The following is a 15,987-nucleotide window of genomic DNA, read 5'->3' as shown; positions in this document are numbered from 1 at the left end:
TCATTTTTAGTTTCAGTATTCGGCATACATCCTGTCACAACCTGTTATTGAAACCTAAGCTGTCAAAGAACTGGACTTAAAGAAACTACAGGATCCCTACTATCAGCTAACTACCCACAAACTATTATGTACCCTTTATTCAGGGCAAGCTTATCAGCCTGGCTGTCTGAGCCACCATTAACCCACTGCCAACCTGTGGTGTTCATAAACCATGTATGAATGTGTGTCTAAATTAAGCATTTCCTTCCTGGTCGGAGAACATCATGCAGAGTTGAAAACACACTGATTATTAAGTCATCCTGGCCTGACTGCTATTGATTCTCTCTGTATGGTCTCTCTTTATGGTGTTTGAGAACAGCTGAAAGTATTAAAGTTATTACTAGAGGTGTGATATTCAAATTTCACTTGCTGTATTTCGGTGGGGGACCGACAGTGGCTTCTCCCAGCACACTAAGTTCTGTTTAGGCCACACATGCTGCAGTAATTGGAGACAATTGGCCTCATTGAAGAACCACTCCTACGAACAGATTCGTTCTTGAGTGGCTTGTACGAGTGATTTAGGAGAACTTGCCACATTCATAGATTTTCTCATTTATTGAATTTTTCTTTCAGTATAAACACAGTTTACGAATGGTCCTGACCTGTCGTAGGAGTTATGTGCAGTCAGTCTGCTGTTAGGTACATTTTTTCGCCAATGGACTGTAGAATGGCTATCTCATTACTTTGAAGCAATTTAGCGTTGCTTACATTATGCTAATTTACAATTTACAAACGCACGCTGATTTAATAGGTGGAATTCATCATGTTAACATGGATCATTTACACAGTTACCTGAAGTTAGGAGCATTTGCTGAATCTGACATTGCTTGTACAACCCACTATACAAAAGAAGGAGGAGAAAGTTAAGATAAGAATACGAGAATGCTCTTGCATGAGGCCCATGGTCTTATTGTTCTGGCATTTCAGGGTAAGGAGTCAAGGAGCTACATAGCAAGGTTGGTAATTGGACTGTTTAGGTTGAGGAGGTTTAATGTTTTTGTCTGTCTACAATTTAATTGTTGAGGTTAAACATGTACGTACTGCTGGTGGGTAAGGCTGTGGTTTTGTGTTGGGAGGATAAGTGTCCTCAGAAGTGTACCAATTGTGTGTGTCCAGGTGCTGTAGTGTAATTGTTTCACGACACTTTGATAAGGGTATTAATAATATACACCTTTGCTGCTGAGCAGCTGGACAGTTTTATGTTTCCTCTAATAAAATCTTTCTATCTCTTGATGTTTCCATGACACTGATATGAGGCTAATTATTTTCACTAAGGTCAGACCCTCTTTTTTAATTCGTGTTTGTCAGCCTCTTGACGTTGCTATGAAACTCAAGCTTTTATGGCATGGAGTGGACCATAACGATAAATGTTTTCCAATACAGACTAATTAGCTGGGGAAATACTAACACCTATGTTCCAGCGATACCTAGGTGTGTTCTTCAGTACTTTGTGTTGTTTAATCTACTTGATAAACAATGTTGTTGTCCCATCTGCCAAATCTAACCTGTTTGTCAGGGTATATTATTGTGGTCTGTACTACATTTCAAACCAGAGATGGATTATCACTGTCTACTAATCATTAAGTACAAAAAATTATATTTTCTTCCAGATCATGGTCTGAGCTGTTACTCTTTGCCATGTTCAAGTGGTGTGGAAATGGGCTCTTGGTGTTGGCCTTCTGCTAAACCAAAGTACTCGCTTTATTCCACCCTATAATCCCAGAATCATGGCGTGATTGGGTATGAGGTAAAAGTACATCTTCATACCCCTTCACCAAAACTACATGTGATTGACATAATTGGAGTGAATGTAAGGATGTCGTTGCTGTGTCTTATCATAGCCAAGCCAGTCTTTGCCAAGCTACTTAATGCTAACACTGTAAAAACTACTAATAGAGTCAATGTCCTGTTCTCTCCCCTGTTAAGGCAGGGACACACCCAGCAGACCATCAACCGTATGTTAAAGTTTCTTCATCATCTTACTGCGACATAGGGATGAGAATTGATAAGATTTTATTGATACCAATGCAGGTACTAATTCTACCAATGGGTTCAATTCTAATCGGCCTACGCAGGTTTTCAGCGTCAACGCAGCTGTTTTATTATCTCTGAACATTGTTGAGATTAAATGAGAGAATATTTGTGAAGCTTACGATCTTAATTAGGATTTCAGGTATTTCTTTTTTTTTCACATTTTTTTATTTAATTTGCAGATAGTCAAACAAGAAAAAGTACAACAGTTGTACAGTCAACGCAGCTTCCTCAAAGCCCCTAAACACCCACACAGGTGTTTTCAGTTACTCTGTCTGATTAGACCTGCTTGGGTTGAAGGTGGGCAGGGCTTCGATGAGAATTCATGAGGTCAGAAATGTCCGTCTACCACTAAGAGTGATAAAGGTGTACTTTGTCCCACCTTAACATGTGAAACAAAAGGCGTGTTTCCATTAGCCCTGTAGAGTTTTCCTCCCAGAAAGTTTCAGGGCACCCCCTCTCAAATAGTCTTTCACTCGCTGTGTTTCCATTACAAAAAATGGCTGTTCTGCCTCTAGAGAAATACAGAATAGTTGTAGTTTGATTTAAGGTGGCCCGTATTATTCACAACGGCAACTTATGTACAAGTAACATGAAAGTAAACACTCCACCTTAAATATTTGAGGCGCTGTAAAAGTGTTTTTTGACAGACAGGCTGTCACCCCCCTGCAACGGTGTGTGTGCGCGCATTTGTGTGTAAATGGGATAGAGAGAGATTTGGGGGTATGGAGCATGCAGCAAAGGGCCACAGGTCGGAAATTCAATCCAGAATCCGTACACAGATTATTTTCTGTACTGCGATCTACAGCACTGGATAAAAGAGTCGACTCTACTTTGCCGTGTTGTGGCGTCTGTACTACCACACGTCACATACCGCTGAGAGCTGTCTCCACTCTACTTGGTAAAACAGCCTCCTGAGCGACTCACAGGCGTTTTTGGCGAGATAGACCAGCCTCATTCAGGGTAGTCGGCCATATTGGAAATGTACCTAATGCTAACAGGAGACTCGGGAAGATGTCAATCAATCACAGTATACACACCCACACAGTCCTAAGAAGAGGTCTAATTAACCGGATTAATAGAAAACACCTGTGTGGGTGTTCAAGGGCTTTAAAGTGGAAAAAACAGGAACAAAAACAAAAAACCCCAACATAAATCCCACTATCACTCCCAACAACCCATGTCAGACATGGTCACAGTAGATTTCAGGTATTTCATAGAAAAAATCTTCTAAGCCTGTGTCCGTGGCGAGTTTGACGTCATTGTACGATTCTGGTTCTCAACTGGAACAGTTTCTGGATTCTCAACCCCCAGAAATAGTAATGCCATCAACAGATCCTTTATCTGCCATTCCTGTTGATCTAAATATATTTTAAGTGTCTCTAACATTGCAAAGCAAGACATGCTTTTAATGTTTCCTTATTTTTAATGTCCACTGGTATCTCCCAAAGAGCAACACTTCAGGGGTAGCCACATTTAGTACATGATGCTCATGTATATTTTTATATTCTTCTCTCTCTTCTGCTCTCTCTCCTGTTTTCCTCAGGGTCTAGATGAAGAGGCGCTAGTTGACCATGGAAAGACCAGCTTCACCACTCAAACAAACTATGAAACGGAAGATTTGGAAAGTAAGTTTAAAGCCAACCAGACCGAAAGCGTTTTCCTGTGACTATGTGTTTTTTAATTGATGGAAAGGGTAGGTTCATAAGCCAGCAGACACAAAGGAATGTTTGCGAGTTAGCGAAAATGTGTTGCCTATTCTATTTTTTATCAAACAAATGCTTTATTTTACTTCATTTCATTCACCTGTTGCTGGTTACTTTAAGTGTAACTCATGAGGCTAAGTAAACTTGAGTCACTTAGGATGCGATTTAGTTGCTACTACAAAAGTACCACCACAATATCTTAGGTGTTTATCTACAAACCCCCCCCCCCCCCCCCCCCCCGCAACACACTGCTCTTTCTTTAATGCACCTACTCTATTCAAAAATATCTCTATTTATCCCAATCTGTCCCTTTGTACCACCCCTGAAGCCCTCTTGTTCATGTCCAGCTTTTTATTCACTCCATCCTCTTTCATCTGTTCAGCTCATGAGTGTGTCACTTGTGCCTTCCTCTCTGTGCTGTATCTTGGTTTCATTCCTCCTGGGTTCCCTCTCAAATCAAAGAGAGATGACTCATCTGTGAAAAATGAGTATTGGCAGAGAATGTAGGGCAAATATAGGGCGTTTGCATTTCAGAACACAGTTCCTGTGTGGCAGTAACAATATGAGGGGAAGTAGATAAAACATTTTGGAGAAAGCAGAGGGGTGAATAAGTTAAATGTACTCTGGTTTCCTTCAAGTTTATTATCTCGAGCACTCAAATGAAATGGAGAGAAGTTATCTGTCTTCTGCCTCAAATGTTAGTTTTTTTACTGACGTAAAAGACAATTATTGTTACTGTTGTATCATGTAGCCTTTGATTTTGAAATGGAATTTAATGTATAACATGTCAGTGTTTCCCCTAGGTTTACAGATTTTTTTGAACGCATTGGGGCGAAACTCCGCCGTGCACGAAACAGAGAGCAGAGGAGAATTGTAAATGTGCGACCTTATAAAGACAGAAAGGACATGCTGTCATATAAATAAGTGTGATCTGGCGCTCTTGGACCCCTGAAACTGGTTAGCGAGATGTGATTGTGGCCCAAACAGGGCTCCAGTCTGAGGGCCCAGGTCTTTTACTCCCAGAGTAATAATAAATACAAGCAGTACAGAGGATAAGCTTGCCAGTGCACGTACAGTTTCTGAAATAAAACACAAATGAATAAATGCATGAATATTTGAGTTATTTCTTATATCCAGCATTATATAAGCATTTAAGAACTGATACTTAAATCTGCATCTTCTCTACATCAGCATTAAACACAAATGATAATAATGTCCCCTCTTATAATGTTATAAAATTGCATTGAGCCACATTACCTGTACATTTACAGGAATACAAGGCAGCCAAGGAGCTAGCCAGTTAGCTTATCACTTAGTCCAACTAGTTTGGGATCAGACTAATTACTGAAACGTGTGTCTACCAGCAACACAATGAACAGACTTAACCCAGTGCATAAACTTAAGTAAAACAACATAACATCATAGAATAATAACGCTATTGTGCTTCATCAATCTTGAAACAATAACATCATAACTTTCATTATCAGTGACAACTGCACTGCGATTGTTGGCAGGAAAAGTAACGAGATGCACGCATTAACAGGAAATGGAAATACAGCGCTAATATAATGGTAGGGGAAACACTGCATTTTGAATTCTATTTTTATTATTTTTGTACTTCTGGGAAGAATCTGACAGTACTTGCTTTGTCAGGTTGTCACTTGCTAACAAAAGCCTACATCCTTCGTGTGCGATGGGCAAGAAAAAGGCAGGAGTTCATCATGTTTTACAGTAGAAAACTCCTCATCAGGTGTTAGAGATGGAACCTGTTGTTGATTTTCTATTTCAACAATACAACTGTATTTCTAGTATACCTTCTGTCTTCTTTCTTTTTTTAAATTTCTCTTATAAAATGTTGTTTCCTTTTCAAATTTTTGTGAAAGTCCTTGTACAAGTCAAGGTGTCTGAATTCCAATTTCACTTTTTTCCCTAGGCCACAGAGCAGTGTACGTAGGCGTCCATGTTCCTCTTGGAAGGGAAAGCAAACGGAGGCATCGCCACCGAGGACACAAACACCACCGAAAGAAGAGAGAGAGAGACTCTGAGGAGGGGAAGGAAGATGGCAGGGAATCCCCCACTTATGGTTGGAAACACTCCATGTCTCATTGCCCCCTTTTAATACCAAACTCCACAGTACTCATTTTTATTCTATCTCTCTCCCTAAATCCCTCTCTCTACTGATTTTATACCATACAGTTTTCTACCTTGCCCTAAATGTCATCCATCCATCCTCAGGACTCACCTCAGACAATACACAGAAATCTGTCCAATCCACAACGGATAGACATAGCTTAGAAATTGTGTATCTTTCAAATAGTTTTCTATTGGTTGGTGGGATTGTTCTCTAGTTATGTGATTTAGTTTATTTTTATTGATGGGAACTTTGTGCATTTATGTGATTTAGTTCATTTTTATTGATGGGTGGTGGGTCTCTAGTTATGTAATTTAATTGCCAATCTCTGGTTGCTATGGTGATGGACTTGAATGCCATATGAATGCCCCAAAACATCTTGAGTTAAAAAGCACATTAAAAGCTGAAGTTGCTCAATAATGAGTAAATGTCAGTTTTCACTTTGGCAAAGCTGAGGAAAATCGAGGGAGAAGAGTGTGACATTATGTGAATCACCCCAATCCCCCCCTAACAATACACAGATTGCCAGTTTGTAGCAGCACTGTGCTTAAGCCTTCTGCGTCCCTCTTTCTTTCAAACAGTTCTGAATAAAACATTCAGCTTTAAAAGGCATTAAAGGCCACAGGGAACCAGACTCAGACACTGATTGAAGGCTGTGACATTTTAAGCAATGTGTGTGTTTGTGTTTTTGTGAGAGGTTGCTGCATCACCTCAACTGCATGACTCATGGTCACCCAAGCAATGCATTGAACTCTATGAATGGTTATCAAGTCCTTTATGACAGCACTCGGTCCTGATATCATGTTGAGCACTGACTGAGGGCACACAGCAGAACAATTTATAAGGTGGATTTTCTGAAACACTTTGCTCATCTACACAGTTGGACTGGTGCCTAAATCATCACATCCCACTTGAGTGAGTCACACATGCAGTTAACTGTACCATCTGCATCTATCATCATGGTTCTTGCTTTCTACACCAAAAAGGACGAGCAAGGATACCTCAAGGTCTTTAGGGGTTAGTAACATGAGTTATTGACCCAGAAACAAAATTCTCAATGGGTAGACAATCTTAATGATGATAATGAAGTTCAGATGTGAAATAACAGGAAGCAGTAGCAACATCAATATGAATTGGACTCGCATGCATAATACACACCAGACCGACACACAGTGTACCCATGTGAGAACTGAAAACTCTTCTTTCTTTTTTTTTTTGTTTCTATTCATTCTGTTTCTGCCTCCCTGTGGTGTTTAGTCTTGTTATCAGCCATATCTTCTCTCTGTTTTTTGTCTGGTTCCAGATGTCTTTATCTGCCATCTAATTTAATCAGACATGAAAAGAAAATTGTTCGGAAAGTATTCAGGTTTTCATTATGTTCTCTAGCACACTCGCCATCAAGCCTGCAGATGTATTCCTTGTTATTTAGTATAATGAAAAGCTTTTACAGTGATTTAATGATGTACAGACTTACCGTTACCTGCAGATTACTGGAAAAGTCTGAAACCATTGGCAGGACTGTGTGTCATATCACTCGTGTGCGAGTGATGGGAGACACCAACCTGCTCAATAGAGCTGCTAGAGGTCAAAAACTCCTGGGTTCTTTTAACAACACATCATGCCTCAAGAATGTTATGGTTATTATTGTAAACATTGTAAATATGACCTCTGGCCTTTGGCCATTCTTTGTGCAGACACACCATCCCAGCGGGTCCAGTTCATTCTGGGTACAGAAGACGATGACCTCGAGCACGTCCCCCATGACCTCTTCACTGAGATGGATGAGCTCTCCTTCAGAGATGGCAGTGCCACTGAATGGAAGGAGACTGCCAGGTCAGAGAGCAAACAGCATGATGACAACCGCTTAAAGTTAAAGCAGGACAGAACTCCATAGACCTGTTGGCTCTTTGTGCATATACTGTTTTCGTTTTCAGGGTGTTTTGATTGATCTATGTAATTGTTTTCTAGCATACAGTTATCACAGAATAAATGAATAGGAGTTAACTGGAAACCTCGATTAGGCATTGTGACCATGGCTATTAGTCATGACTATTATCCTACACTAATTATGAAAACATTTCACCGAATGTCTTATAGGATAAAATAATGAAGCGATGACATTTTATATCCCAAAGGGTCAAAGGTCAGCTTAGCTGTGACACCATACCTGTCATTATTGTGCTGATTGTATAGATCTGCTGTGCTGCCTTCAAAGTCTGGACAGTTTTGATATAAACTACAACCTTGACCTGTTGCGGAGGCATGCAACCTCAAGGCAGTGATTCTAATTTTACTAAGAACTTGCAGTTTGAAATTGCAATTGTGACATACCTTGGCTTGCATTTCAGATTATTCCCTTACTGATAAAACTTGATTAAAGATAAATATTTTCTATGTTGATTACAATTTCAAGTAAACGATTTGCATCTGTGTGTGTTTGCTCTTGGTGTTCTATCTACAGATGGTTAAAGTTTGAAGAGGATGTGGAAGACGGTGGGGAGAGGTGGAGTAAGCCCTATGTGGCTACATTGTCACTACACAGCTTATTTGAACTGCGTAGCTGCATACTCAACGGCACTGTCATGCTGGATATGAGGGCCAACAGTATCGAGGAAATTGCGGGTACATTTTTCAGCACTCATTTAAATCACTTTTTGAGATACATGACATGTTCACATCATTTTGTTTTTTAGTAAGCATTGTGGTGAATGGTATGATAAATACTATTGTTACTCTAGTCATAATATTCAATGGTCTTATTTTCCTTTTTTTTTTTTTACTGTGTTTATATCCCTGCCGTTGTACGACTCAGACATGCTTATAGACAACATGGTGGCATCAGGCCAGCTGAAGGAGGACTTGCGGGAAAAGGTGCGGGAAGCCATGCTGAAGAAACACCACCACCAGAATGAGAGAAAGCTCAGCAATCGCATCCCTCTGGTGCGCTCCATTGCTGACATAGGCAAGAAACATTCTGACCCATTCTTGCTTGAAAGAAACGGTGAGATCCTGCGACGCACTCTCATTTCTTTTTCCTCCGTATTTCCACCACTGGGGAACTGTTCCTAAATATCCATTGTTCAAATCCCCCAATGCCATCGTAGAAGGTGGATGGTAAAAGTGAGTAAAATCTAGAGAATGAGCTATATTGAAGCAGTCAGCCACCATAGTGAAAAAGAAATCTGGGTGCAACTGACTTTGCTAACCTGTATGGCTGGCCTGGCTTGGGGTTTTGAATTAATGATTGTTTTCACTCCATAGGGTGAGAGGAAATATTGCTTTACCTGCAACTGGAGTCAGCATTGTGTGTTTTTGACGGGGCATGGCGACAGTTGTGTTAATGTATGGTGTGCATTTTAAGAACTTTAAGAGGTTGTAAGAAAGAAAAAGATATCACACTCTCCACTTCTGTGCCTGTGGTTCTTGTTGGGCTTGCATTTCCATATCATTAAACCTGAAACGCAAATAAGACAGGTCAAAATTATATATGTCACATAGATGGCTGGTGATGGTAATAGCTGTAGTGTGAAAGATGTATGTCTTGTACCAAATGAGTGTGTAGTGTGTACATTTATGACTGATCTGTTGTGATAGAACACATGTTTGCTCACAGTGCACTTACATCGCACTAACTCATCTTCTCCTGCATCCAAGCCTCTCTGAACGCGTTGTACGACTGGTTTGTTTGGAGTTGAATTTGACAGGTTGTTTGGCCCCTTGCAGACCCTTCTACACGCATCACTGAATCATTCTTAGTGTCCTCTGCACACAACCATGCTTTTCGCTCACGTTTAGGCAAGCACGGATCTCTTTAACTACACCTCTGCCATGCTCTTGCTGCCCACCCCTTCTGCCTGTGTCTCTTCCAGATAGCACCTCTGTGATGTACTCCTACTTCATGTGTTTTTCCTCTCTGCTCCATCCCTTTATTCCTTTTCCTCCCGCTCCTTTCCCTCCTTTTTCTCTCTCCCTTCTCCCCTTTTTGCCATTGTCTCCTTTGTTAGGAGAGGGCCTGTCCTCTTCACATCTCTCTCTCCACAAGTCAGGGACAGCCTCCTCTGTCTCCAACCTCTCCCAGAGACGAGAGTCCAGAGTCTCCGTCCTGCTCAACCATCTCCTGCCCTCTTCTTACTCCAACTCTGGGCAAGCCCCAGGCCCCATGCTCCTCGCCACACCTCAAAATACCCCCCCTACCTTCCGGCACTCCTCCCAAACCTATGGCGCAGGCCTTGGTCCTCAAGGCATCCCTGAAGTGGTGGTATCACCGCCCGAGGATGACGACCCACCAAACTCTGCAGAAGAAGAGGGAGCATCACCACAGCTCAACCGGCGAGCATCCTCGGCATCCCAGGGAATCGAGCTGCTGCCCTTAGAAGGCAAATATCTGTGTAGCCTGCCAGTGTGAGTCACGGCTTGAACAGAGAACACTAGCACTAGCATGAAAGCTCTGCTCCCTGTTAACTTCCAACCCGCCAACCATGCGGCCATCTCATCAATAACCCACAGCAAGGCTCACTTGCTAAGGCGCTCTTCCCACTGTATTTATCCACAGTTTTTGACACCACTATACTCCACTTCATGATTCTGGCTTCTCTCCTACCTGTTTCTATCTTTTCCACTGACCCATTCTTTTCTACTAATATCTCTCATTCTCTAAACTCTCTATCCTGCTTTTTGCCATTCAAACTTCTGTCCGTCTCCTTACATATTTTCAAGACATTATTCATTATATATGCCTTGCTTCGCCCTGTCCCCATTCACACCTCCTTCATTGTAGTTGCATGGCTGCTTTCCAAAATGTTTTGGTCTTTCTCCCATACTGTATCATGTGTCCCATGATGTTTGATTGCCACGTTTAGCTATCCTCCTGCATCTCTTTTCAGTCAAGGTATTTCATGTAAGATCTATTAGAAGGGATGTCCTGATCATGTTTATTTTTTCTTTTTGCCACTGATCACAGTCTGAGTCATCTAATATTGGATGTGCTAATAATATGTTATGTATAGTACAACTATAATAGAAAACTATGATAGTACAAACTTAACTTTGAGATTAGAATCAATAAAGCCAATCTAGATAAGTTTGACAGCTTCCAATCTTTACCAAGAAACTAAGTTTTTGCTATCATAATTTCCTACCATAAGAAATTGTGTCTTACATTTTTTACGAGTGACAATATGGATCAGTTGTAAAAATCAACCTAAAGGTATGATTAGCAGAGCATCTCTATTTCTATCAACACTATATAAACAATCAAATGACCTTTGAGGTACTATTATTATTATTATTATTATTATTATTATTATTATTATTATTATTATTATTATTTTAATATTTAACCCGAAGCTGCTCTGATTTTACTTGTGCACTCTTAATGTGGATGTCATTAATTGGAACTGCTGGCTGCTGTTTACTCACTCACAACATTGCATTTGGAATAGGTTCCTTCGGTTTAAGCAGAGTGCATCAGGTTTTGACGCGAATACCAACTAATGTAAGATTAAAACATTTTTGATCTCAGACACAGATCTTGCAGATAGGCTCGGGACATCCCTAGCTCTTAAGTCATAATGTTTTGTTATGCTGTATGAAAAAGAAACTGACATAACGGTTTTACTCCAAGTGACTGCTCCATTTTCAGCACACACGGATATACGTAATTGTCTTGCAATTTTGCCACGTGCTTACCTCATTGCACCCATGCTCTTTCTCCTCATCAATTCCCAAGTATAAACATTCTTTTACCCGATTAAGAGTAGTGAGGTTGAGGGTAACGGGTGCCAGCAGCATGGCTAAATATAACCCAGAGACCAGAGTGGGTTTATTGGCACTGTTCGTACTTTTAGATTGGCACGTACAGTGACTTTTTTTGTTCCTCTCAAACCAAGCCATGTCAGTTTATTATTAGACTGTTTGCGTTTCTGTGTGCGTCTGTGTTTGTCTCACACTGGGAATAGCTCCATCTCAAAATGCGGGTCATTACAACCAGTGATCACTTGGTGGGAGCTTAATCTGAAAGGTTGCAGTGGTCTTATTATAGCTGAGGAGCTTCTGTAATTGTACCCCCTTCGTGGAAAATGTACAGTGTTTCTCAAGAAGCACGTATGCTGACATCATTGTGGGGGATTCAAGCCTTTCGTCGTCACAGTTAAATGACTGTAAGTTGTAAAAAACGTCTCTGTTGTACAAAGTGGACTTAAATGACCTAAACCATCTCACTGTGTATTGAACAGAGATACTATATTAGACAGTAAAATGCCCTTACTGTGTCATTTAGAGTATTTTTTCTGGGTGATTAATAGCCAGGCTTACAGGTTAATATTGAGTAACAAAATAATTCTAGTCAACAGTACAATGTTATATGTTCCTGCTGTTTTTAAGCATGTACTGTAATCGTATTGAGTTGACCACAGGCTATTTATACACGTCATTGACCCATTGAGTATGAATCGCGGGTACACTCGCTCCATTTTATTCCAGGCCCTAATTTAGAGCTTTTCAAATATAAATTATTAACTCTGTCATTTAGCAGCAACTGGACTTTGATTGGTCACTTTAATGAAGCAGAGGCAGCAAGTAGATTCATTGTAACCTAAGTGCCATTACATAATCCCTTGTATGTTTACAACTGCTTGTAATCTCTTAGTCTTTGCACACTTTAAGGTTAAATGTAGGAAAAACTATTACCACCAGCAGACCAAGCTAAATACGTACAACAACTATAAAAATACAGCATTAATTAATATAATATTTTCACCTTTATCAAAAAAGTGCTACCAGCTCCACATAAGAGACAGAAAATCTGTACAATTTTAGTTATTTATGTTACTGTTTTGCATACGAAAGAGATGGGGCTATGACGCCACTGTTCAACAGGCTAGTATGGGGGAGCATTCCAGGGCTTAGTCTTTCTGAATAAAGTGTTTGGCGACGCAACATAAGCTAATCCCTCCCTTATTCCAAGAGGCTTTGTTGGGTATGTGAGCGATCATGCTCCTGTTCAGCAGTCACATCTACCCAGCATCCACTGGGGTTACTCCAGGGTACAGTTCAAGGGTTTTAGGTCACTGGCCAAACCACATGTTGGTAGAAATGGAACATTTAAAGTTTGATTTGGGTTTACTGTAGGTGAGAATATGGCATATTTCTAAAGCCTTTATAAATGTATTCTGTCTGACATTGGCTTGAACACTTCCTGGAGAAATCAGAAATGTGTTGATGTGGAAAATGAGCAAAAGAAAAAAACCTGGTAAAAGAAGTGTTACTTTAGAATTTGAGGATAGTATGCAAATGCTAACCACTGATTCAAATTCATTGCCCTCATTTCATCTCCCACTCTCATGTCACCTCAAGTGCTAGCGTTTCCTGTGTCTGGTATGGCTCAGATCACATAAGCAATGTTGAAGTGTGCAGCCAATTATGCACAGAAATACTGGAGCTTCAACACTTGAAGGTGCTGAAGTCTGAGGAATGTGAACCGTCACGCATAATAACAACATCCTCTCACCTTTACCTCAAAGCTGACATGAATTCAAGTTAAGCAGGACTGACTTAAGCACCAGAGTAATGAGCTCAGTGAACAGGGAGCAAATAGGAACAGAGCTTTGTGAATATCTATATACCTACCAGTGAAGAAACATCACTGTTTTACAGCTCTGTACCAAATCATCACATCTAGTAATGGTTGTAATGGGAAAAGTCCTTTCACAAATTTAAACACCATATTCAAATACTACCGTTTTAATTGGCTTAGCCAGTGATCATTTTAAAACAGTCTGTTTTGTATCAGTTTGTTTGCCAAGAGCTCACTTCTCATCATAAATGAGTACAACGCCTATAAAATCGTGTCTAATGAAGTTTTTTCCATTCCCTCTAAATTTGAATCATGAGTAGAGAGAACAATGAAAGACAAATGGCATTTAATACTGAAACCAAAAATAACATTACATGGTAGAGTCTGGAGCAGTCTTTGGTTTCCAAGTACTTACAGTGTCCATCACCACTTTGTCTCTCCTGCCTTTTCTCTCCCTCTGTCCCTCCTAGGACCCCTGGTGTCCCCAAACTCTGTCCCAAGCAACCTGGATGGCAACAAAGCAGTGGAGAGGAGACCATCCAAAGTAGGGGTCAGTAGAGAAGGCAGCAGTGTCGACTTCAGCAAGGTAACCTAACACCAGTACTGAGCACAGAAACAGTCCATCATGGTGGAAGGGCCCATAAGTTCATAAGTGTCTTTTTCAGTTTCTGGATTTCCAAAGACATTTCAATGGTCTGTCTCTATGAGAGCCACCGTAACATGCCCATTATCCCTTTTCTTCTGGGCTCAGTAAGAGGCATCCTCAGTCACGGCTTTACCTGTAATAGACTAAGAATTGAAAGCCTTATGTAGTTATGTAACTGTTTAGTTTTGAAAGTTCCACCCTCGCATGGCCTCCATTCATCCTACCATTTTGTGCCGCATCCATTAAATAAAATGGCAGGCTGCCTTAAGTAGTTACCATTATAAAACAATCCATTTTGACTGCCAAAACAGAAGCTGCCGTGTTTATATGAGTCAGAGGAGATGAAGGCACAGTCTTTTCTACACACGGATAAATGCATTTTTGCTATGCTCAGATCTGTATTTGGCATTGCACATCAGAGATATTTAGTCAGAACACAAAAAAATACTTTACAGCAACGGACGATCTTTGCTCAGTACTATGTAGTCGTTTATGTAGCTACTAACTTCCCTTATCTACCATTCGCTATCATACTATCCAAGCGACCTGCTGCCATCCCTTAAATTCCCACTTCTTCATTTCTGTTTAAACTTATGTCTTTGTGAACTAGTCCCTTATTATTTGCATCTGTTTATTATTAGTGTTTATCTGTTTTTCTGATTCTTTAATTCCATTTGCTACATTGGTTTCAGGTGGACATGAATTTCATGAAAAAGATTCCTCCGGGGGCTGAAGCCTCCAACGTACTGGTTGGAGAAGTGGACTTCCTGGAAAAGCCCATAATTGCTTTTGTACGACTGTCCCCTGCAGTCCTTATCACAGGCCTCACAGAAGTGCCTGTGCCCACAAGGTACAATCATGTGGAATTGAATAATACTGCCCCAAAAATTTGATTTTCAATGGAAGTCGCCAACCCAAGTTATATCCTGGCAGCAACTTCAGCATACTGACAAAGTCATTTGTAAAAGCCCTGTTCACATGGGACTAATATAACCTGGGGATTAACTGGCTCTGACTAAAGTAAAGCTGTGTCCACAACCCCGTTTCCCATGTCTGTAATCTCTAAAGTAATAAGACTAAGAGCCTGTAGCCATGCAAGTAGTCCCGTGAGGCTCTAATGCTCATTAGACACTGGACACAAAATAGTGACTTTGTAAAATGGAGAGACAACTTTGGTATTGTTGTATAAGCACATGGGTAATGCCATACACAAGACTGCAGACAGAAAAAATCAGGTTATTTATTTCACTGTTGACAAGAAAACTTCACAGGATACCTTAAATGAATATGGGAACAACTGTTGTGATTAGTATTGAGGTCAGTGGTATTCATGGTGCATTTCATAAAAATGTATCTTGTTCAAAGGTTTCTTTTCCTGCTCTTGGGTCCTAATGGGAAAGGGCCCCAGTACCATGAGATTGGCAGATCCATGGCCACACTAATGACAGATGAGGTGAGTGAAAGATCTTTCCTTCCTAAAACGGTATCCAAAATAATCCTTTTGATAACTAAGCTGCATGTTGCAAAAACATTTAATGACTCCTAATATTCATTATGTAGATTTTCCACGATGTGGCATACAAGGCCAAAGACCGAACCGATCTCCTCTCAGGGATAGATGAGTTCCTTGATCAAGTGACTGTCCTGCCTCCTGGAGAATGGGATCCTACAATCCGAATTGAGCCCCCTAAGAATGTCCCGTCTCAGGTAATTCTACTTGATGAATAATGCATACGAAGATGTGTGTTTTGCTATAGACATATGAAAATCAAATGACATGTACAACAAACAGAAATTTGCCTGGGAGGTACTGGGGCAGAGATCACTAACCAAATTCTCTGTATGTGTATTTCTGTATATC

At 40.5% G+C, this 15,987-nt stretch overlaps 1 protein-coding gene across 6 annotated transcripts in view; it reads left to right on the top strand.

Moving 5' to 3' along the window:
- Positions 1–15,987, top strand: part of LOC310955845 (sodium bicarbonate cotransporter 3-like) — a 35,042-nt gene that overhangs the window by 5,366 nt on the left and 13,689 nt on the right. For 3 of the 6 annotated variants that reach the window (XM_083925907.1, XM_083925912.1, XM_083925908.1), the window contains exons 2-11: positions 3,617–3,698; positions 5,710–5,859; positions 7,602–7,740; positions 8,369–8,529; positions 8,720–8,908; positions 9,912–10,283; positions 13,951–14,066; positions 14,819–14,976; positions 15,492–15,579; positions 15,687–15,833. In XM_083925907.1, the coding sequence (XP_083782033.1) occupies positions 3,617–3,698; positions 5,710–5,859; positions 7,602–7,740; positions 8,369–8,529; positions 8,720–8,908; positions 9,912–10,283; positions 13,951–14,066; positions 14,819–14,976; positions 15,492–15,579; positions 15,687–15,833 (1,602 nt within the window). The remainder of the gene's footprint in view (positions 1–3,616; positions 3,699–5,709; positions 5,860–7,601; positions 7,741–8,368; positions 8,530–8,719; positions 8,909–9,911; positions 10,284–13,950; positions 14,067–14,818; positions 14,977–15,491; positions 15,580–15,686; positions 15,834–15,987) is intronic. The other 3 variants (XM_083925910.1, XM_083925911.1, XM_083925909.1) reach the window with 3 other exon arrangements.

This window comes from Echiichthys vipera, assembly GCF_963691815.1.
Source record: "Echiichthys vipera genome assembly, chromosome: 13".
Taxonomy (NCBI): domain Eukaryota; kingdom Metazoa; phylum Chordata; class Actinopteri; order Perciformes; family Trachinidae; genus Echiichthys; species Echiichthys vipera.
Note: the sequence above shows the minus strand (reverse complement) of the source record. Positions and strands in the feature narration are given on the sequence as shown.